The sequence below is a fragment of the Epinephelus moara genome, chromosome 11 (genome assembly GCF_006386435.1).
Source record: "Epinephelus moara isolate mb chromosome 11, YSFRI_EMoa_1.0, whole genome shotgun sequence".
NCBI lineage: Eukaryota > Metazoa > Chordata > Actinopteri > Perciformes > Serranidae > Epinephelus > Epinephelus moara.
In genome coordinates this window covers 28,621,788-28,645,261 of record NC_065516.1, presented here as the reverse complement: position 1 = coordinate 28,645,261, position 23,474 = coordinate 28,621,788, and the positions used below count along the sequence as shown (strand labels likewise).

The 23,474-nt window shown below is 40.1% G+C and overlaps 1 protein-coding gene across 5 annotated transcripts; it reads left to right on the top strand.

Annotated features, from left to right (window-relative positions):
- Nucleotides 1-1,242: 1,242 nt before the first annotated feature.
- On the top strand, nucleotides 1,243-21,966 carry snx16 (sorting nexin 16). Of its 5 annotated transcripts, none has more exons than XM_050057326.1 (9): nucleotides 1,243-1,386; nucleotides 2,910-3,418; nucleotides 3,740-3,826; nucleotides 8,379-8,527; nucleotides 8,947-9,016; nucleotides 11,876-12,012; nucleotides 12,265-12,393; nucleotides 15,549-15,586; nucleotides 19,181-19,318. In XM_050057326.1, the coding sequence occupies exons 2-8, from the start codon at nucleotides 3,038-3,040 to the stop codon at nucleotides 15,562-15,564; spliced, it is 969 nt and encodes a 322-aa protein (XP_049913283.1). In that variant the 5' UTR covers nucleotides 1,243-1,386; nucleotides 2,910-3,037; the 3' UTR covers nucleotides 15,565-15,586; nucleotides 19,181-19,318. The 5 variants fall into 5 exon arrangements, with proteins under 5 accessions (XP_049913283.1, XP_049913281.1, XP_049913284.1 ...); XM_050057324.1 differs by having other exon boundaries at nucleotides 15,546-15,586; XM_050057327.1 differs by having other exon boundaries at nucleotides 15,549-15,581; nucleotides 19,181-19,317.
- Nucleotides 21,967-23,474: the final 1,508 nt, after the last annotated feature.

Here is a 23,474-nt window from a genome sequence, read left to right as displayed (position 1 = left end):
ATATTCACAACGCAATATATAAAAATCACTCAAACAAGTAAAAACAATGCCCTCAGAGGAGACAAATATACCAGTGCTTCCATATCTTGGACTGATAGCGCGTAGTGCTAAAATTGGTACTAGTCAGTGCCATAATTATACTATTTTCTGAGCTGTTCAGCTGACATATAAATTTATACATAAAATTTCTCAAGGTGGCTTACAGCATATTAACTCCTGCAGCCACAAACATTTTGCTGGTGCTACACCAACAAGGTCTTTTCAGCAGAATTCTCATAGCATCATCGTATGCTACCTGAAGTTTACGCAGGCTCGCTTTACTGTAATTAGACCACAAGTAGGCAGTATAGAGAGGAGTGCAGTGTGCTCTGAACAAAGCCACCTTCACTCTTTCTGTACAAGCACCAAACTTGCGAAGCAAACTATTTGCTTGAGTATATAAAGCACGGCATTGCCTGTAAATATCTTGGTCATCCTTCAACTGATCTGTGAAGAAATGTCCAAGATACTTTACTATTTACTTTCAAATTATTATCTGACAATTTGAATGGAGGAAACATTAGACATTTGTCCTCTTTTGTTCTATAGATCATGACCACACTCATTAAACTTCATGTCATGGACAACACCATATTCAGAGAAGACATTAAGAAGCTGCTGGAGACCAGCACTGCAGGGACTAAAGACCACAATGTCATCCACATACATAATATGGTTCACCAAAGTATTGCCTATCATACACCCAGTGTTACAGGTTTTCAGGCTGTTAGACAGATCATCAACATACAAATTAAAAATAATTGGTGGAAGGAGTCCACCTTGTCTGACTCCATTCCTGACCCCCAAAGGAGCAGAGACACAATGACCCCATTTAACCTGCATTGACTGGTTGGCATACCAGTAAGACAGAATTCTCACAATACATTTGGGTACCCCTCTGTGACTCATTTTGACAAATAACTTAAAATGATTGACCTGGTCAAAACCTTTTGAAGCATCAATAAAACACATCAAAACTGAGGAATTCGTATCTATGTATTGACAATTTCCTTTAAGGAAAGTGTAAAGAGTGAGGGTGATGAAGAACTAACACTGCATGTGATGCTCCAACCAACCATGGAAAGCAGTGACAGCCACCACCAGTCCTGTTCTTCCCAAAGTGACATTTGCTATTTAGCTGCTGAATTATTGCTGCTCAATATCATCCACATACAGCGCCCTCAGCTGGCTACCTGAGAGCACTGCACCCGTCGTAGTCTGTCAGTAGCGCTAACATGAACCGGACCTGGGAGGAGATAATGCAGTGGATTAACGGCTACAGGACAATCGGACTTTATGAGTATAATCACATTATTTCATGAAGGAGACGGGTACTGGCCTCCTGCGGTAAGTTAAGCGAAAGTCATCGTCATCTTGCGTCACACTAGCTTTGTCCACACGGGCTGCCCGTCCTAGCTCACGAGCTAACGTGAAGGTAATGTGATAGCCTTATGATGTGGAGCACACGCCAAACGCCGTCCGGAAATGTGTGGATTTAGCGTTTCCTTATGTATCATTGGCAAAATACGCAAAAGAAAACAAAAGTAGACGTCAAAGAAATTATTAGGAGTTGCTACTCAATTCGGCTTTAATCTCATATTACAAACCGCTCTCATTTTGACATAATGTCAGTTAGCCTACTTTGTTTGCAGTGGTGCAACTGTAGGTAGCATAGCTAACGTTAGCTATAGCAGCAGCTGTTTCAGTGACTGAAATGTTGTTTAATTTAAACCGGTTTGCCTTGTGGTTGCTTCATTTACAGTATTTCCTATGTTACCTACGTTAACTGTAAATTAAAGCCATTGTAGCCAGCAGTTGTGCCTGAACCGAGAACAGTGCAACGATCTACTAACTAACTAACGTTAAATCGCCACATTCTGATGAGGGAGCTCGTACTGCTCAATAAAAGGACGTCATCCATCGAAATTAGGTTAGCTCGCTCGCTTGCTAACTTCACATACCAAACGCTGGCAACATCATTAGCTGCTTGGCTGTAAAAAAAAAACACGTGATTTATTAGTAACGTTTTATTAAAGCAGGATATAAGGCAGCCAGTGTTTTGATGTCATGTTGGTCCAGGTCCCAGCTCTTTCGTCATGTTTTTTAAGCGCACCAAAATAGCTTTACGAGTCAGCCAAGAGTGAGTGAGCAGCAAGAGCAATGAATAATCATCACAGTCATTTTATCTCCTCGTGTATACTTGTTTATCCTTACTGTTTCCCTGTGTTGTTTCCATGTGTTTCTGTCTTTAGCCATCTGGCCTTGATATGACATTGACTTTTATATTTTGACAATGAAGTGTGTATTACGAGCCTGTAATTGGGATTTTCATTTGTTGTCATACAGAGGCACAGGGCTGACTTCTCTAAGATCCACTGATGCTGACTTAATGTGTACATGTTAGGCAGGTAGCAGGAATCAATCTCAGGGCCACTCTGCCATGAAATCCAACATGCAGGTTTCTCTACCTTTTGTAAAACATCATGGTTCATTTCTTTTTGCAGTTTTCTCTGGGAGCAGCGAGGCTCCTATTTTAACAGGCGGATAAAACCAAAGCAATTGACAAGCTGATCTTACACACTGATTATCTACAAATGTTCACAGGCTTTTTCCATCATGAATTTTACACATAATGTACAAATCCATAAATTATGAACGACATGTGGCTCTTGTCAATAATTCATCTGCCCTCACAGTCTGGTACCCTTACTTCAGGATAATGTTTGATGACAGATTCTGCTGCATTGGTGTACGTTTAAAAGAAATCTGAGGATCCTGATTGTTCAGCCTGTATTTAGGGAAGCTTACAGTCAGTTTTGATTATGATGAATACAATGAACATACCTAATTATTCTTTATTTATTCGACAGAGTCTTGGTCAGCCCCTCAGGGTGAGCATTACGGCTTCATTTCATCATCACAGCGTCGCTGAAGCAAGGTGGTGTCACTGTGAAGGACCTTAGTGTGGTGGTGGGGCAGGAGCACGCAGCTCAGGAAGATGGCATCACCATTTGTGCCTGTCCCTGTGCCCTTGGACAGAGCAGGGGGTAGCAGCAAGCTGAGACGGCCACAGCGAGCTTCATCACTAGGAAGCGTCTCCACCTCCTCAGCCGGGGAGGACCATGGAAGAGGATGTGGAGGATTAGGCTCCCAGCGCCAATCTCGCTGCGTGGACAGAGGCAGCCGGAGCAGGACACCACCACCCCTCCAGAGCCCTGTGGTACGGGCCAGGGTAAACGGGACTCTGGACACCTCTGTGGAGTACTCCAGCTGTCCCCGCTCTATATCGGATCCTGCTGGGAGCCAGCAAGGAGAGGAGAGGCCTATTACCCCGACTGTGCTCGGGTATGAGGTCATGGAGGAGAGGGCTAAGTTCACGGTATGAAACCAGGAAATCAGCATATCATGACAACCTTTTTGAACTTGTGTGTCTGTGGCAGCTAAGTACTTTTATTAAAGTTAGAAAATTATGTTATTTACCCCAAATTGACATGTAGGTTGGCAGCATGTCAACCTGTTTATCAGTTTGCCTAGTTACGGTAAAGAACTACACTTTACCAAAGGGGATAGACATGCTCACTGAGAACAAGCACACTGTAATGCATACTAGACGTAAAGTCTACTGCCAACATGTAGTCAGTACACAGAGTTTTATTACCATACGTTTGCACGATTGTGTGTTGCCTTATCCCTGCTGCAGGTATTTAAAGTCCTGGTCAAGAAGACTCCAGATGAGAGCTGGGTTGTTTTTAGAAGGTACACAGACTTCTCCAGACTCAATGACAAGGTGGGTTTGGGTGTGTAATGTACATAAGTTTGCTTATGCATGTTCGTGTGAAAAGTATGGGCTGTCCCAAATCTCAGGCTTATCTGAAGCTTTTTTTTTTTTTACTTTTTTTGTGATCATCTGTTTGCAGACACTGTTTTTGACCATCCTGCTTTCAGCATGCATTCTTTTGTTTTTGAGTACACAGTGGAAGTGATTAGAGCTACACAAAGAAACCCTCTGTTCCCAAATATCCAACAGGCCTGAGCCAACTAGGGGGACAGGTCTCTCGTGGTTTCGGGAAGGACAGTATGGTCACAGATTACAAAAGGAAAAAAAAGTTTAAACCGTGTAATGACAATCTATGGGGAAAAAGAACACTTGAAAGCTGTAACAAACAAGCGAGAGTTATCTTTGTAGGCCTGCAAAATATTGATAAAACCTATTACTGAAATGCACCATATACTAATTCAGACATAGTAACCCCAGGCAAGCAAAATGGAAAGACAGGAGACGGTAACACCCTACATTCAGCCCTTTATACAGTCTATGCATTCAATAAGGAGGGAGAGGACAGAGAGGGGTGTGTGGACATCGTTTCCTCCATTCCTGTGGCTTTTCCACAGAGGCCACTGTAATGTTCACACTGTGCGTGATGGTCTTCTGCCGTGCATGTACTGTTACTGCAGAGGTCAAGCATTTAACTGTCTGGAAATGTTTAAGCAGTTACAGTTATTTTCACTTGTAGCCGAATCTAAACAACAGCATAGATATCAGGCATAGTAAACACATGATCAGGTTTCCAATATGCAGCGCTGCCTCCACACGGTGTGGCTGGCACCAAACATAGCTTGTGTAGTAGTTTGGACCTTATCCAGCATTGCTTTACAAAGCATTTGTGCTCATGGCTTGGGCCACCATGTCGAGTATGTGTGCTTACAACTGACCTCCTGATGAGAAAACTGACATCAGTTTTCTCAAACTGCCAAAGCTGACTACATGCAGCCAAACATTGCTTTGTCTTAATTTGCATACATCTGTTTTGAGGATTATCAAATCACAAAACAATGTTTACATCAGATGTAAAGGCAGAGATGGAGGTAGCGATGGAGGTAGCCATGATTGACTTTGAAGGCTCCAGTGGAGGCAGTCAGCAGGATAATGGACGGAAGAGTTACGTCAGGACATTTAAGCAACAAAAGCATTTGGCAGTATTTAGTAATTCCTCTTTAAAAGAAAACAACAATGACTTCAACGTAAAGCACTACCTACAGTACAAAGCAAATGATCAACTTTAGTACTTATTAAAGAGCACAAGCAAATTTTAGAAACAGGCTAGGGGTGATACAAGGGTTATCAGTAGAGGAAACGTATGTTATTTTTCCCAGCTCCCATGACTGGGAACAGTTTATGAGGAGAGAACGCCAAACCAATGTACTTTAAGGTTTTCCAGAGATGTTACTCCTTCTTCTGTGCTATACACTGAAACACAGAGTTCTGTACATCTTATTTGCTGTTGAGTATTGTCACACTAAGTGTCAGCTGGAGCTCAGGGGTAAAGGGTTAAGAACCAGCAAAATAGCTGGCAAGCTGATTTTAAGATTATTTTTATATATATCTCTGCGTCAGTCCAGCTTTACTTGACAGCAGAATGGTACCAGCCCAGTGCGACAAGTCTACATTCATTTTGCACAGGGTGTCTGCAGGTTCTTAAAAGTCTTAAAACATTGTAAATTCTATTTGATAAATATTAGGCCTTAAAAGTCTTTAAATAGTCTTAATTTAGGTCTTAATTGCCATAAACATTTTATCTAACATCATTTATCTTATAATTTCTTTTTGTCAGTGGAGTCAAGTTCTTCTGTATGAAGTCCAAGTTACAAATCTTTAAACCGAAACTAATACTGTTTTTTTTTTTTTAAACTTCATACCTTCACTTGCCTGTTGGCAAAATGTAGACAAATCTAACTCACTCATTCATTCATTCATCTTCTAACTGCTTCATCCTCTTGAGGGTCATGGGGGGGCTGGAGCCTATCCCAGCTGACATCTGGCAAGAGGCAGGGTTCACCCTGGACTGGTCACCAGACCATCGCAGGGCTGACACATAGAGACAAACAACCATTCACACTCACATTCACACCTACGGACAATTTAGAGTTACCAATTAACCTAGTCCCCAATCTGCATGTCTTTGGACTGTGGGAGGAAGCCGGAGTGCCCGGAGAGAACCCACGCTGACATGGGGAGAACATGCAAACTCCGCACAGAAGGGCTCCCACACCCGGGATCGAACCGGCAATCCTCTTGCTGTGAGGCGACAGTGCTAACCACCATACCACCGTGCCGCCCTAACTCACTTTAATAACTGTATTCCTATGTAGAACACACAGGATTACGTATATACTGCTTACCTTTAGACTTACCTACAATGCTTGAAAAATAAAAAGAGGATTTGTCCAAAAGTCAGCCTTAAATTTGGTTAAAGATTATCTTTAAAAAGCATTAAAAATTAAGTGTCTGATACCTGTATTTTATATTTTATCTGTTGTATTTTAATCACTCTATTTTAACGTGTACATTATTTTTTGTCTTAGATTCTAATTTTTTTTACATGCGTGACTTTTATATTTGTAGTGTTTTTGTATGAGTATTTTTGGAGGGAGCCTTACAAGTAGCCAAACTGAGCTAATGTGTCATCTGAAATAAATGATTGTATTTTTTATTTTAAAAAAAAAAAAAAAAGATGAATTAAATTGTGATCTTTAAAATTAAAGCTCATGTCAGATGTGAAAATGTGATTATATGTGACACCCTTACAATGACTACGTTTCACGTGCACAAAATAATTTGTTTTTATGCCCCTATTCTGAAAAAGACAATGGGCCCTCATTCATTAACCTTTCTTAATTATTGTCTGTTTTTAGGGAACACAGAGTTTACGCACACTCAGGAGCAATACATTTTGTGCTGACATGTTTATGCAGCATAATTGGTTATTAGGTTTTCTTCAATTCTACAGTTGTATAATATTATAAGATTTATATTACAATAATATTTTATAGTTTTTAATATTTTTTGGTAATTATTTCGATTATTTTAAGAAACAATGGCACTTTTAGAATAAACGCTGCACTAACACTTCAGTTCACATCATGTGTCTATATGTTAATAGACCATGGAAGAGGATGTGGAGTCCATCTGATAATTAGTAATTAATCACACCAGAAAATATCACAGGCTGTTCGGGCAGGCAGGATAAAAAGTGACAAAGTAGCGCTTGAAATAAATTAATAATAATTTACTAAAATATTGCATGAAATTTTCCACTTTCACCTTCTCTGCCCCCTCATTGTCTCCCTCTGAACACACACATACACACTTTGAAGCATGCCGTGGCACTCGTCTCTGTCCTGGGTCCTGACAGTTGTGCTACTGTAATACACACAGTTTGCAGTTTGCCGGTCGGGTGGTTGATTACCGCAGATTTTTAGCATCCCGTGCATCTTAAAAAAAAAGTACATACAATCTTACTTTGTTATCCGCTCCTGATGCTATTAAATATGACAGCTGGTTTGGTGTTCACGTTCTGCACATTAGTCCCCCAATTCATAACAGATTTTTTTTTTTTTTTTTTTTTTAATGTTTGGAGTCCAGTGCGTTACCGTCTTCAGACCTGCGTGCGGTTGGGCACTCTTGACTTAATTCTCTCAACTTTTCTTTGGCTTTTTCGGTTTCTGTGAATGCACACAGTCATGCCCTTTTATGAGGATATGTGGGGCGTTTGACTGTGTTAATTAGGATCAACTGGCATGTGCTGTCAGTTTACAAGACAAAGGGATTCATCATTACAAGAACACACATACAAACTATTCTGGGGTTTAAGAACGCATCATGAATCTATCATAAACATGTTTTAAGATATCTCTTTAAAACAAAAATAAGAAAAAACTTGGGTCGGTGTTGCAATATTTACGCATATCCAAAAACCCTGTTGATATCTAAGTCTTTCATGGTGTTTAAAAGTAGGTGTGTTTCTTCTTACGACCAGAAATGTGGGCTTTTCTTTTGGGCATGCATTTCTACACCAGCCTTGCAAACTGTTGGCGAGCTGCTTTGTGCTTAAAGCACTGTATACATGTCCAAAGAATGCCACTAAAACCTGAATAATACTGGCATTTTCCACGTCTTAATAAGATAATGTTTTATTCGGAAAAGGCCTGACTTGGAATATCCAAATGGAAAATGCTGTTTACATCACCCAAATCAATTTCAGAATATCGTCATATTCGGAATAATAGTAGTCAGTGTGGTTGTTTTAGTAAGGGTTATAGATTGTAAGACAGCTGATTTGCTTAACAACTTATTTGATCTGGGCGTGTAATGCAGAAACATAGTGTGAGTGCTTCAGGGAGCAGCAGCGTGTACTCTGTCTTGTTCTTTGTCACTTTTGTCACTACGCTTTGTCTTTAAAACTGGATAGTGTTCTTTCACTGTAACTGTATGAGAGATATCATGTGATACTCAGTCTGTACTGTGTGTGTGTGTGTGTGTGTGTGTGTGTGTGTTCTAGCTGAAGGAGATGTTCCCAGGCTTCCGGCTCTCGCTGCCTCCCAAGCGGTGGTTCAAAGACAACTATGACAGCGACTTCCTGGAAGACAGACAGTTGGGACTGCAGGCCTTTATGCAAAACTTGGTTGCACACAAGGACATTGCCAACTGGTACGTGACATAATCGTGCAACTTTTTTATATTTAAATGGAACCGTTTAGCCTTTTTGTGCAAACTATGCTTTGGAAAGCACCCACCTGATAACTGATAATTCCTACTTTATATTTAAGTATTATTTATTAGAACTCCTTCTAACTCCCCTCTTTACTACTTCATCAACACACACACCAACAAACACAGAATACCACTCAACAACGTCAACATACATTATACCAATATACCTGTGTTTTGTGTTGTTATTTTACATCTGTCTTGTCTTCCATATAGTGCTGTCCCTGTCATATCGTTCACTTGTTTTGTGCCTGCATCACCTGATCACCTGAAAAAAGTATTTTTTATTAGCCTGTTCAAAAACAACAACCATAGAAACACGCACAAATTCATGTCCTACTCTTTATTCTCCTTTACAGCCTGGCAGTGAGAGAGTTTCTGTGTCTGGATGACCCACCTGGGCCTTTTGATAGTCTGGAGGAGAGCAGAGTAAGTATGCATATACGTGTGAAGTATGCATGCTCATGTACAGGGTACCCGCAGATCCTTGAAAAGTCTTAAAGTCTTAAATTCATGTATCTAAAAGTAAGGCCTGAAAATGTCTTAAATTCATGAGAAATGTCTCAAATTGGTTTTAAATTCATTACTCAAAGGTCTTAAAATTGTTGCAGAAGGAATATTTAATCTGACTTTCTTTCTTTTCTTTTTTTATTCTCGCGGCACTTTTCTGTGAGTATCCATGCGCCGTCCAATAACGGCGCGCGCTGGCGGTAGCACATACACAATGAATGGGTTCGTCGGCGGAGGTCTGCGCTTTGCGCGCGCTGTGTGAAAAGGGCTTAACGGTGCGCGCTGGCCACCTGGCACTCAATATGCTGCTGTAGTGGTTTGTTTGAAAGTTATTATTTATGACTTTTTACTTGTCGGCAGTGATTTGTTTTCCACAGAGCTCTACTTGCGAGCATTTTACTCGCATTTGCGACTAAAAATAGTTTTGTGCCAGCAAAATAAATCATTCAGCACGCTGTGTGAGTACAGATTTCAACCAGCAGCAGAAGCGAAAGGCGAATCATGCAGGTTGTGGGTTGAACGGGGGTCACAGACAGGAATACGGTGGTCAAATAGCCTATGGCGGCTCTGCGGCGCAAAATAACGGCTTACTGGCGGCGACAGAGAAATCCGACCCCAGATCCGGTAGCCTAATTTCCTCTTTTGTTGGCGTCATGACTGCCGTTCACATTTCTCTCTGTGGCAGGTAACGGCCCACAAACCTCACCGTACTTTAGGGACTGTTCTTTACTTGTCAGGGGAGGAGGGTGGCTGGTTGATTTTTATTTTATTTATTTATTTTATTTCAATCCCCCCTATGTTAATCACTTATTCATGCTGTTTTTCTATGAATAAGTCAATAAGTAATTTATTCCATTGAAATATCATTGATGTATTATAGAAAAGTGATTTATCTTTTTATAAATGACAAAAGACACATCTGCCTCATTTTTGCTGTGGTATCGTGATACTACTCAGAACCGTGATACTTTCACTGGTATTGTACTGTGGGTCCCAATTTTGGTACCGTGACAACACTAGATGTCACAACTATTCCATTCGGAGTTGCGCAGTGAAGCGGCTCTGGTGCTGCTTAAAAAAGTGTTCCCCCACTTCTAATTTTACAAATTAAGCACTGGTTATAGAACAGCGGGATCCCCCAACCATCGCTTATATTTATAGTTTTTTCGGTCTTAAATTCCATTCAAGGTGGCATTAAAAAGGTCTTAAAAAGTCTTAAATTTAACTTACTGAAACCTGCAGATACCCTGATGTACATGAATGTGTTTTTGTGCTGCCCACCTTTAAACAGGATCTTGTCATTTTAGTAAGACCGGGTATTGAATAATTGGCTCATTTGAGATGAGCCAGGTCAGCAGAGATCAGTCTCTACAGGTGGAATAGGCAGCTGAAAAAGATGGTGACCTTGAGTGGTGGGGATAACATTACAAGCTGACTAAAAAGCTGACTAGCAACAGCAGAGAGAGCAAACTCTCCGCATTGAAATTAGCCTGGATTTAGGTCTAGTCGCAACATCGAACACAACAGCACCGCTGTGTGGCATAAAATGTATAAAAACAGAGAATGAAATCGTATATTACAAATATTTGTGTGACAGTAATTGTAAACAAAATGTAATGTACTAACTTTAGCAACTAAATCCATGATCGTGACAGCCCTACTTAAGACCACATTACACACTGACGCTTTTACTAAGTGTTTATATTCAAAATTAAGTATGGTATGAAGTATCATTTTCAAGTCACTGCCAAACCTCAGGTACCATAGGGTACTTAAGCATTTAAAATGACCCCCCGGGTTTTAAATTTTACAGGGCCATAAAATAGCTGGATGGCATTTGGTGATGCAAGGATGTACTCACTCCCATTACAGGAGGCAATAAACATGTCTCGCTTGACCCCTACAGCTATGCTTGTAAAATAGCCTTCCTAATTTGACCTGGACATGTTTCCAGACTGACATTTGGAAGCTGTAAATATAATACAGTTAATTATAGATTAAAGACATGGACCGAGATTAACACAGTGGGTCTGTAGGTTTATTTGTTGAAGTTTCCTGCATGTGGAAATGTTTTCACTAGGGATGCAACGATTTTGAAATCCTGGGCTGAAACTGATATTTGAAATAACGATTTGGCCGATAGCCGACACCAATGTCTTTTATTGTTGTTTATTTTGTTTTTGTTGTTATTTATTTTCCCTTTTGTGCCAGATAAAAAAGGAATCTTAATTATGAAAAAAATGGAACTGTTTTAAAGTTATGGAGTAATATTTATTTTATGTTGCCCTGAAAACAACTAATTTCTCCTTCAAACAAATTTATTTATTTTGAGTTTCTCGCCAAAAACGACATTTTACAAGATTTACATTTAACACATCATGAGAACGTTAAAAGCGCAAAATTTAAGTGACAAAGCAGAAAAACATCGGCTACTGCCATCAGTGAATGTGACCTTATTTGCTGATAGAACGATGGCAGTCAACAAGGCAAATATCAGTCCTCTTTGATGCCAGTAAAGGTTGCCCCCCCCCCTCCCCCAACTGGCCCACCTGTGTGATTTCACCTGGACATGTTTTCAGACACTTACTATTAAATTACAGATTAAAGACACTTACTGAGATAAACACAGCCTGCTTTGGGTTTATTTGTTCCAACATCTGGAAATGTTATCCTTGTCTCATTCTCTGATGTCTGAGGGTTTGTCCCCGCACACAACTTTGTTTTTACTGTTGGCAAATGTTTTTAGTTCTTCTTTTCTCTGTCGCTGCCGCCCTCCAGGCGTTCTGTGAGACTCTGGAGGAGAGCAACTATCGTCTCCAGAAGGAGCTGCTAGAGAAGCAGAAGGAGATTGCCTCCCTGAAGAGGAGACTGGAGGAGAGGGAGCAAGCCATCCTGCTACTGGAGAAACATATCAAGTCAGTAGACATGCACTGACACACACACACACATAAATGCAAGATATCAGAAGGAGGGCTAGACACATGTGTAACAAATTACAAAGTACAACATGCATTTATATGTAAGTCACATCTGGTTCACACCATGTGCTGGGTCTCAGGCAGAAGACTGTAGTAATTAAGATCCACAAACAAGTTCTAAAATAGCAAGAAATCTTGTGAGTAAATGACAACCACCTGGCTGTGTGTGTCCCTGTCTGTCTGTCCCAGTGGCGAGTGTCTGAGCCCAGAGTCTCTGTGCGGTCTGTCAGCTCAGGGCAGTGAGAGCAGTGCAGATGCAGATGCAGATGTGGAGTCGTCTGCTGCAGAGGCTGATCAAGATGTGCCTGATGACACTGGGTAAAAAACACACACTACGCACAGTAGTGAATATGATGCACCAGCAGATGCCACAAATGCAGAGACCAAACACAGTTCACACAACTACGTGTTCTATCAAATAAGGGGGGCTCAAATTAGCACCTGCCAGGTGGGGGTAAAATTTGGCAGTGGCATGCAACACAGTAATTCTTACTAGACACTTTGGCAGGTGTTATAGATACAGTCTGTGCACACAGGCAAGAGCAGAATCACGATATGTAGGTTGATGCAGGTAATGCGAAACCAAAGTTCACAAGCGTGAGTTCCAACTCGGACACATGTAGCTGTCCACAGTTAGCACCATGTGCTGAGGCCACCACAACAAATAGATGGACGTGTGAGTGCGTTACTCTGTGGCGAGCTCAAATGAAACAGTGGAGCTTGAGGACCTGCCTGTGGGCTGTCAGTCAGTTTCAACAGCAACAGAGAGAGAGCTGTGTACAAGATGAGCCCAGTATGTCTGCGGTGCTCCGCAGTTGTAGGGTATGGAAACACATTCGTCATGCCGATCCTCAATAGACACCATCATCCAGATGGACACCATGCCAAAAAAAACTCGAATATGAACTTCTAATCTCCACTGCTTTCAAGCAGCCTTTTGAGACAAAAGCAGAACAGGATAAAACAATTACTGAAGACCTCAGTCCCCACCAAGATGATTTTTTCTGTCTTTGACACTCACTCTACTGTCTTTTCAAAACAAATGGAAACACACAACCTTACCACAGCACAATATTTAATGACTATGGTGTTACATTTTATATAGTCTTGATTCGGGTGTTTACTCTGATCATTTCAATTTAGAAGGGTTGCATATCTTTTCCTTCAAGTAAATTGTAGCACACCATTGTCAACTTTAATAAATAAAAAAAAAACTTATTCCCCAGCAACAATTTGTTGGTAGTAAAAATGCTGATTGGCTGGTAACTGGAAAACCACTAGCTACAGTAACTGGTGAGCAAAAAAAAGTTAATGTCAAGCCCTGCAAACAAGCACTGATTAAGTATTAACATTCTCAAGTAATATTAACTTCCCACTCTATTTTAAACAGAGCCAATTATATAAAGTGATATTTTCCCATTCATGTTTACGCCGCCACCAAAAGTAAATGTTCTAAAGCTTTTAAGAGGTGACTCTGGGGGATAAGGTCAAGGCTAAGTGGTGAATGTGGAATGCCATATCAGTTACCCGAAGGGCATTCATGCATTATGACCTTTGCTTATACTAATACAGCTATTTCAAAGGCCTGGTCATGGCTCACATTTCACTCGTACTCTGCATGCAAAAAAACCCCCCACTATTCCATAACATGTTTCCGAACGAAGCCTTTCAGGGAATTAAAGGGATTAAGCCCCATTAGCTGCTGGAAGCACTTAATGTGAAACAGATGGAGGAGGTGTTGAGTTTGCATCAACAGGACATTAACATGGCAAACAAAAGCAGACGGAAAAACCTGGAAGCTTCTTGCTAAATATGATCACATGTATGAATGTAAACAAGCCTGGATCTTTCTTCAGTTGTAAATAAGACCATGGCTAATCAACTATCTGTGGTTGTGAACTTGAGCAATGTGGGCTTTTCATGTCTCAGTCTCAACCACCTAATCAATTTAAATAGGAGGAAATAGGCACAGTGGTAAGGCATTTAAACCCTGTACTCTGTTTCTGTCTGTGATTGGGAAAGGTATTCTAATCCATTCACCAAAAATGCAAAATAATAAGTTAAAGTCCCTCTTTAAAAAATCTGACATGCTATACGTGCATGGACAAACACGCAAATGCAAGTTAGTTATACCGGGTTACATTCAGTGCCACCGGCCTGTTATGAGTCATGGCCTCTGCTGGTGTAATTGTTGATCTCCCAACTGTGTATCACAAACTGATGTCTGTCTAATCTGACATTACTCCTGTTGAGACTTCAGATTTAACCCTCATGCTATCGGCTGCAAGTTCCACCTCTCATCTTAAAAATATAACGCTAAACTAATCACATTTCTTTACATTCATCAGTCCTCACCAGCTGTCAGCCTCCGCTTTTGCACCACATTGATTTATTAGTTCTGATCAGAAAATAATCCTAATTTATACAGACAGTACAGCAACATCATAAAAGTAATGTTATCACGTGGAATCAGGGAGATGGTAGATGACAAACTGTATATCATTTTAGTGACAAGAGCAGGACGGTAAAATTAGGTGAGGCTGGCAGTGAATATCAGCAGTGGTGACAGCAGACAGCACTGTTGTTTAAAGTTAAAATATTTTAACTTTTTGTTGCTCTCCATGACGGGGCTTGCATCCTGATATGATGTAGCTCCTTTAACCCTTTGAAACCTGGAGCGACATCACTTTTCTTGTGCTGCTTTCAGATGCCTTTTACAAATATTTAAACTGCTGAATGTTGGAGGAATTTGGTTTTCTTTTTAAAACATGGAAAAAAAGGCAATGAGCAACTTGGTAGGGAATGTCCCACAATTTGCAAAAAAAAACACTGTTACATTTTAAAATTTTGTTACATAATTATTATAATTTTAAGCACTATTTTTAGGTCATTTTCTTGTTTGTTTGTTTTTTGTTGTTTTTTAACTTATAAAGTTAAACATTCTTGTTTTTTATTTTCTCTCTCTGCAAGTTTCTTGCAAATTTTGTGGGTCATTTCATTGCTCATTACCTTCTTCCCATGTTTTTAAAAGAAATTACCTAAGGTATCAAAGGGTTGAAACAAGGTGTCGTCTAGAAGTTGTTGCCCATCTGCCATCTGCCTGATTCTGTGTGAACGCAGCATTTGAACAAGTGTTGATTTCCAGCAATTGATCCTATTTGCTTGATAATGGGTTGTGTTATGTTGCTGGCTTTCTAATGTCATTAAATGCGTTACCCAAAGTTTCCTTAGATGAATTTCATGCCCAAATGATAGCCAAACTTTCGGACTTAAGCACATGTCTGGATAAACACATAAGCCTTGTAATTGTTCATAGGCTTGTACATCTGTAAAGATTTCAGGAATTTGAAAGTGAAGAGGTGATTGCCATCATTATTATTACTATTATTTTGTTCACAGTCACATCTGTTTGCTTTTTAAAAGTGTTTTCCCTTCTCCTCTTGTGTTTGTTTTGCCCTCACATTTCACAGCAGTGCTGCTCCAATCTGAAAAGAGCCCCATAACATGTGAGGTACTTCATATACCAGCTCAGCAGGCTAACACTGTGGCATACTGTCTTTTTATATTGCTCCTCTCAGTAACATGCATCCCACTCTTAACTACTGTACTGTAATGGAGGTGTCCTGTTTTGTGGTATCAGGATGTTGAAGCACAACTTCCTATTATTTTCAAGTCTTCTCTTAATACAATGCTCAGGTGCTGTATGTGCAGTTAATTTGTGCTTTAATTGTTCCTCCTTTCATACTGGCTGTACATATGACGAGTGAGTATTGTATTTAGATTTACTTGAAAACTATGGGAGCCCATAGGGGACTTTGATATAATGATTATCTAAACTTTAACATGAAAATGTAATTCCACAATAACTGTATACATTTTCCACATAGATATGTCTTATATGAGTAACACCACCATGACATGGCTTTCCAGCCCATGAAACTCCTCCAGCTGACTCTAACAAGCACAAGCTGAACCAGTATTCGCTTTGGTCTCGCTCCTCCTTTTGTCGTTAAGCACTTGGGAATTATAACAGAGTGAAGCTGGGTGCTTGCAGTCAAACTCAGCCATTTTTCCGTTCTTTCCACAATAACTGGCAACCACTAAGACTCTTGATCACTGACGACACCAGCCTTGTTCAAGGTGGTAACCAAATGTCAGGCACCTGACACACAGACCAACATTTTTTAAAGTGGTTAATTCACTATCATTATACGCCCGTCAGCCAAAACATTTAAACCACTGACAGGTGAAGTGAATAACTTTGATTACTTTGTTCCAATGCATTGTTTTGCTGGGAAACCTTTCGTTCTGGGATTCATGTGGATACCACCTGGATGTCCCGTCCACTCAAACACCATTGCAGACCAAGTACCCCCGCTCATGGCAACGGTACTCCCCAATGGCAGTGGCCCCCCAGCTGAAAAAAGCAGCATGCCACACTACAAAAACTGTTTAGAAATGGCCTGTGGAGCACTACTACTACTACTACTTAAGAGAGCTTCTGTTTGTCACAAAACTGTTTGCTTGATGGAGGTCTAGTTATTGAAACACTGTAATGAATTTATTTCTTTTGCAAGTTGGACAGTGTGAGGGAGTTTGTTTGCAAATTGTGTCTTACTCATCCCTCTGTTATGCACATGTTTTGAAACAGATTTGCAAGGTATTCTTTTGTTCTGATCAATAGGACCTTTAACAATTGAATATTGTCCAGTGTACAGCGGGATACAATTTTGAAAGTTAAATTAATTTTAATATCGTCATAAAACAACCATATAAGTGTGTGAAAAAGGAAGTAGGATTAAAGCATTTCCATTTAAATTTTTACTCAACTCTTACATATGTGGAAATTTATATTACTATTGTTGAATTACATTTTCATTTTGAAGTTTACATCATCATTTTATTGAGGAGTCCAATGGGCTTCTACAAAACCCCAAAACTGTCTTTAATGTGCTTGCAGTCAGGATGTTTATCAAGGTTGGGGTCAGTTCATTTTCAGTGCACATGATCAGGGGAAGATCTTATCTTCTCTTACACAAAGTCCCATCTCTTTAAACTATGGTGGCCTAATGGACACAAACCTTGAAAGAAGTGTCCAGATGAAAAAGGAGGTTGCGCATCAACAGTGATGATACTTGGAGTGAACTTGAAAGAAGTGTGTTTTAACACCAAAGGCTTGAGATTCTTATTTATATGAACAGTGTTGAGCATAAAATTATTTTTAAAGGTTCCATATGTAACTTTACATGTTTTAATTGCTTCGTATTGCCAATGGGTGAACGGATTGTACCATAACTTCAGCTAGCTAACTGTAACCTAAGCTAAGGTTAGCCAGCTAGCTGTAACACAGCTATGCAGCATGGACCTGCTGCTGGTTGCTTCATAGTGTCAGCTGGATTTTGCAACAAAATGGTATCTCAGCAGCACGCTAGTTAGTGTCATGGAGCCAATAGTCCAAATGAAATATAGAAACATTACAGATGGCAACATTATTCTAAATATGATTGTTGTTTATTTTTCAGCATTCTATTAATACGATGCTGGTCAGTCATGTTCAGTCTCGTGTATGTCACGTCACTGTTTTGGCCAATGCCCAGGTGGTCGCTTGCACCTACAGAGTGCAAGTCTGACCAACAGGTTTTATTGATACCTGGGTTTATTGAAGGTTACATATGGAACCCATAGACTGTATATAAAGATGGACAATGTGTCTCCACTTACTCTGACTGTACAAAAGATGAAGCAAAAACATCCTGGATACGGCTGCTGCCATCTTGCACTGGTGATGCCATTTGGAGCCAGAGTTTTTCGCAGTTGCAGTCTCTGCAATATTGAGTTCCCGCCTATACACCTGTTAGCCCATTCATGAGTGGCGCCATTGATCACGAGCACACTGATGAGCACACACAGCTTGAATCATGATGTCAAAATACCTTTTTATAGCATCAGATAATTAATCAAAATCAAACTTATCCGGAAATGACGTGCACTTTGTTTTTTAGTTTGGCCATGTCCCCTCCACTAATATAGAGGGGGCCAGGTTTTCGACCTATACTGTAGCCAGCCACCAGGGGGCGATTGAGATGTTGTGGCTTCACTTTTGAGGAGCTGTCATGTCTTCTATCATTAACATACAGTCTATGCTGCACTTTACTTTTTATTTGTTTTTGTGTATTTTGCATTGTTTCTGTTATTGTATTTTTTATATTTTATCTTGTGAAGCACTTTGTGAGTCCTCTCTGTGAGAAGTGCTATATAAATAAATTTACTTACTTACTTACTTACTATGATTGAACCCAAGTAAAGTATGGAGTATTGATTTACATTTTGTCCTGAAAATGACCTGTCCCCAACTCATGGTGTGTATTTACTGTACTGCAGTGTTCTGTGCTCTGTAAACCTTTTGGCTGTGTCACACTGCTCCCCTGCATTGTATGTGATTAACACATGCTGTTAGCAACTCTCTGTCACATGGTGATGTGGGCTCACTATGTGGGCTTTGTAGGTTGTTGGATTTCAGGTCTTCCTCCTCCCTCTCCTCATCTGGTGTTTTGACGCACAGGGAAAATCCCTTTATTAAATCAGCCTGTGTGAAACAGATTTAATAGATACCATCTGTTTGAAAACTTGTCTGACATAATATTCTAAACCACTAAATCTCAAAACAGAACGCTGTGAAGTAATTGATTCAACAAATGGCTATTTGAATCATCTGATGTTTCATGATGGTTTCTTGTCTTCTAGCTTGTCCTTATAAAAACTAGATTTAGAACCCAGATTCTGTCATAAATCATGTGGATTTCCTTTTACTGTATCCACTTTTCCGTTATCTGTCATGCACTGTGAGATAGGAGAGAGCCAGAGGTAAAACCTGTCTTCCTGCTGTGTTTTCAGTGGACCTGTACCTGTAACTTGCCGGTGTTGTGGCATTAATAACATGCAGTATCTCTCCTCCCGTAAGGATGGCTGACAAGTTGAGCTATACTAGCATCTGTCCTGTACTGTACATTTCCTCTTGGATCCTCTCTGTCTGGCTGGCTTGATGTTTTCTGAGGCGTACAGCTCTCACATTGCATTTAATCTGCTGTGACCTCCCTCTCTCCAGTGGCAGGTGTGAAGTCCAACCGGTGCGATCCTCCGCCTGTTGGTGTGGGCCCTCACTCAGCACCTCGCCTCCGGTCATCCAGGTCACTCAGCTTTACCACCAGAAGCTGGAACAATAACAATGAGCACTGGACCTCCTCTTCTCCATTTTCCCTTTGTCCTTCATCTCCTCCTCCCCTACCAGACCACTCTACCCTCCTGTTGTGTTTGAGTGCTATTCCATACCCTATGTTTGCTTTTTCTGCCCTGTCCCTAATCATTCCCTGCTCCCACCACAACTCCCATTTCACCTTTTCACCTTCCATATTGTAGCCGCTGTTTCACCTTCCAGTCTTGGAGTTGGATTGGAAGCAGCCTTTATCTCAAGATCTGTATATAAGTTAAAAGGGAACAGTTTTTCCTGCAGCAGCCTGTTTCATTTATATTCCCCCTTTACAATGGGTCATGGGATATTTTATCCAGCCCATACAGAAGACTTCATTCTGAAGACCTTGTGCAACTAAGGATTATTTCTGGCATTACGTGGCTCCACTCCTTTAAACCTCAGAGTTTAAGTTGTCTTAAACTGTGTGGGGATTTCTCAGCTCTGCTCGTTCACTTTTGACCCTCGCACCGCAGCCGCCAGATTGATCCTTTGGACACAAAGCCAAAGTTTGGCAACTTGACCAAAAAAAAAAGATAACTTGAAGACATTCACAACTGTGACAATCTACAGAAAACTCGAACCATTGTCTCATCAGTTTCTGCAGACGTGCATCACCTTATGATTTGCTACTTGTGACAGCAGGCCCTCTTCTGAAACCAGAGAAACAACACCCCCATGTGGATACTGAAATAAGGGAAAGAACCTGGATAAATTAAATGTCTCAGATTTCACATTGGTGATTAGGTGGGTGTCACAGAGGACTGATAACTTCGTGTTTGCAGGCACTTCCATGTCATTGCTTAGTACTGCCATTGACTCTCATTGAGGCTACAGGCAGACCTTGAGAAACTTCATTGTATTTGCACTTTCGGTTTGCATCTAAAAGTCTAGATTCCCTCACGTTCTAGTGCCATGTGTGATTTCTGTTTAAGTCCCCGGAGAGACCTTAATATCTGTAATGTACTCCACTGAGAGAGAGACGAGGAAATGTGGCCTAACTTGAGGAATGTAATGTACACTATCACGTCATTCCCCTGTCACATGTGTCAGTTTGCTTTTACACATTTACTATGCCAATTTAAGTCCATAAATATTTACAACATTTAACCTCTATTGGCACATTGCCTGTTAATGTAAAAGTGTTGACTGGGCCTGGACTACTGGTCTACAGAGATGGTGTGATGTAGGTATAATTAAAAGATCATTTCACCCACTTGATAGAACATCATATTTTTCTACTCACCCCTAGTGGTGTGTGGCAATGCAGATACTTTTGGTTTTACCTGCTGAGGACTTTAAGATATCAACCCATGTGATTTATCCCTTTATCTTGATACAATATAAGTGAATGGGATTTTGTTTTTGGTGCGACACGACAGTTGTCAGTGGAACCCCCATCTACAGAAAAATAATCCCCCTCGACAGGGCCATCTGGAGGTAACGTCCCTTGACCTCCATCACACTGGGACAGGAAGCAGACACTTTACAGCCAGACATCTAAAAAATCTCTGCACATAAAACCAAAACTATCCGCGAAAGTAGGAGAGGATGTATTTTGTACTTAAGATCAACTGACCTTTTAAGGAACTTAGTTATTTATTTTAAGATGAACCTCAGCTTCAGTCGAGTAATGCAGAAAGAAGCCCCCCGCTATATCACCGTGGTGCTAATTAACCTGAAGTAAATCCAAAGGTTATGATATGAGAGATTAATGAGTCACAGTTCTAAAAGTTTAATTTTAACAACACAGCCTTGTTTTCAAGATATGAATGCCATTGAAAATAAGAAGCAGAACCATCATACTGGTATTTCAGGATTAACTGGGTGACAAAGGTGACTGAAACACTCACCAGACTGTTACCAGGCCTACACATCATCCACTAAAGCCATATTTTTAAACGTCAATAAAACTACAGAGGCAGAGGTTTTACATGTGCGCTGACCAGCTGTTGTTTTCTCGCTGTGATGATGAGTTAATGAAGTGTAAAGTAACAACAGCTAATGTTGAATCATCTCAAACTAGGCCTGAAAAGGGGTCACGTGATGCACTTTATGGATGAATGGCAACCCATAATGTTTGCTAGGATTTGGTTTTTACTGCTTTGTTTGAGACAGAAACGTGCCTTTTCAACCACTGAATCTGTCTTGATTCCCAGCTGGATCTAATGTGTCAATATGGGATTAATATATATGGAGTTTTGTCAATGTTTTTTTCTGTATATTCACTTCACATAATTCTAAGTGCCTTGAACATCTTTCACCTAACTTTGCTTTTGATGTGTTTAAATAGCTTTATAGATTTGTGTAGAACATGAAACAATTCCACTTTGTTCCTCTGATGGAAATTATGTTTTAAATGACACTCGTATGTGTATGTCGTTGCTTGGAATAGACTGAACCGACGTGGTTTTGTATAATGATATGAATAATATGAAGTTCACATATACACCTGTAGTTGCACTATGAAAGACTTGTATGAATAACACTTGGTATCTCTATTAATGAGCTGGATTTAAAGGGATAATTCACTGAGAAATCTGGTCTGAAATGAATACTGTAGATACTGTAACACATGCTATAGCAGAGATGTTTAACAGAAATTTTTAATTCACACCCAATTAAACATGGAATGATATATTGAATACACGTGTATGTTTGCTCACATTTAAAGTCTTTGTTTTAATGAAAACAGATGGTATGAGTAGTTTGTGCTCGGGTATATTAAACTGTCAGGTCTGATAAGTGCTGAGATGATGTAAGTTTACAGTTACAGTATGGCCCACTCTAAAAGTGTGATGGTTTTAAAATGTAATAAATTCTTATCACGCAAAAATCCTCTTTACCACCATAGTATCTTTTCAGCTGTAACCCCGATAATACAACTTAAATAGAAGAGCAGTTTCCTTAGAGAGGGAACTCAGTGCATACAGTTTGAGCAGTAAAAACTTATAGTACCCTGGGGTAACCCCATTTTACAAGCACAGCCTAATGTTTCAGGGATTTGATTTTACAAGGTGTCTAACTTTTCACACGTTTTTCCATTTAGATGTTCTGGTCTTGTTGCCTCTCAGCGATGTGATGGGTGATCGGAAAAGCAGAGACCGTATATATCTTGTCGCTAATAAAGATTTAATGCTTTTGGCCCATTTTGTTGCTCTCAATGAAATTTAGTTGAGTGTTAGGTAATGGGTCGAGGAAAAATGATCAGCTTTAAGTGCAGATGCATAGCACCACTATACTGACATTTTTATGGCACTTTCATTTTGTTGGATAACTTAAAACTTATGGTGTAATTGCAAAAGTCTTATTTTTTTTTGATTCGTTGTTTCAAAAAGAGATGGTATTGTCCACGATAATCCTTCCTTAACAGTTCTTATTTATCGTTCTTATGTTCTTAGGCTTGAATATTTGGCAAAACTCTTTCATTCATTCTGCACATTCAACATTTGGGAAAGCACAGGAAAAAGTTACACGCTCAGTGTTGAAAGATGTGCTTGACTACACAAGACCTAAGGATGTTAATCCATTTGTGGGGGGTTTTAAATGCCATGCTTTTCTTATATATATTTCTTTTGTCATTTTGCCTTTATAAGACAGGACAGATCAAGAATTAAAGGAGGAGAGAGGGAAGACAACATGCAGCTGTAGGTTGGAAAGGACAAAGCCTATGTGCATGGGGCATCTGCTCTACTAGGTGAGCTTTAGGACGCTGCGTACCATGTTGTTTTTTTAACAGCATTGGATGCGAAATTGTAGCCATGGTCCTTTTTGACAGACTACTTATAACTCTTAAAAACATGATGCAATTAAGACCACAGGTGCACATATCTGCTTTGAGCGATGCTGCGAATGTAATGGTGTTCTGCTTATATGTGGTACTACAGCAACATGATAGATATATTGAGAGATTGCCTCACTTGAATTTTGGCCTAATTTATCCTTTAACATCCATTTAAAACATTTAGATTGCGCAGCATTGTGTGCCCTCATAGTGCTTTCTAGTTATTCCAGCTGTTTAGGAGATGAGCTGCTGCAGCCATTTTTATGTGTACCATTGCCATTGCAAAGAACTGTGACTGTTGCAGCCATGGATGTATAAAGAGAACTGAATACAGTTTAAATTCTAGGCAGGCCCTGTTCATTCCTATGA

Bases quoted from the DNA above. Each gene is read 5' to 3' on its own strand.
- snx16 (XM_050057323.1), top strand. From the start codon at position 3,038: ATGGCATCACCATTTGTGCCTGTCCCTGTGCCCTTGGACAGAGCAGGG. The intron at 8,528-8,946 runs GTACGTGACATA...TCTCCTTTACAG, and splicing joins CACAAGGACATTGCCAACTG to CCTGGCAGTGAGAGAGTTTC. The intron at 12,394-19,180 runs GTAAAAAACACA...CCCTCTCTCCAG, and splicing joins GATGTGCCTGATGACACTGG to TGGCAGGTGTGAAGTCCAAC.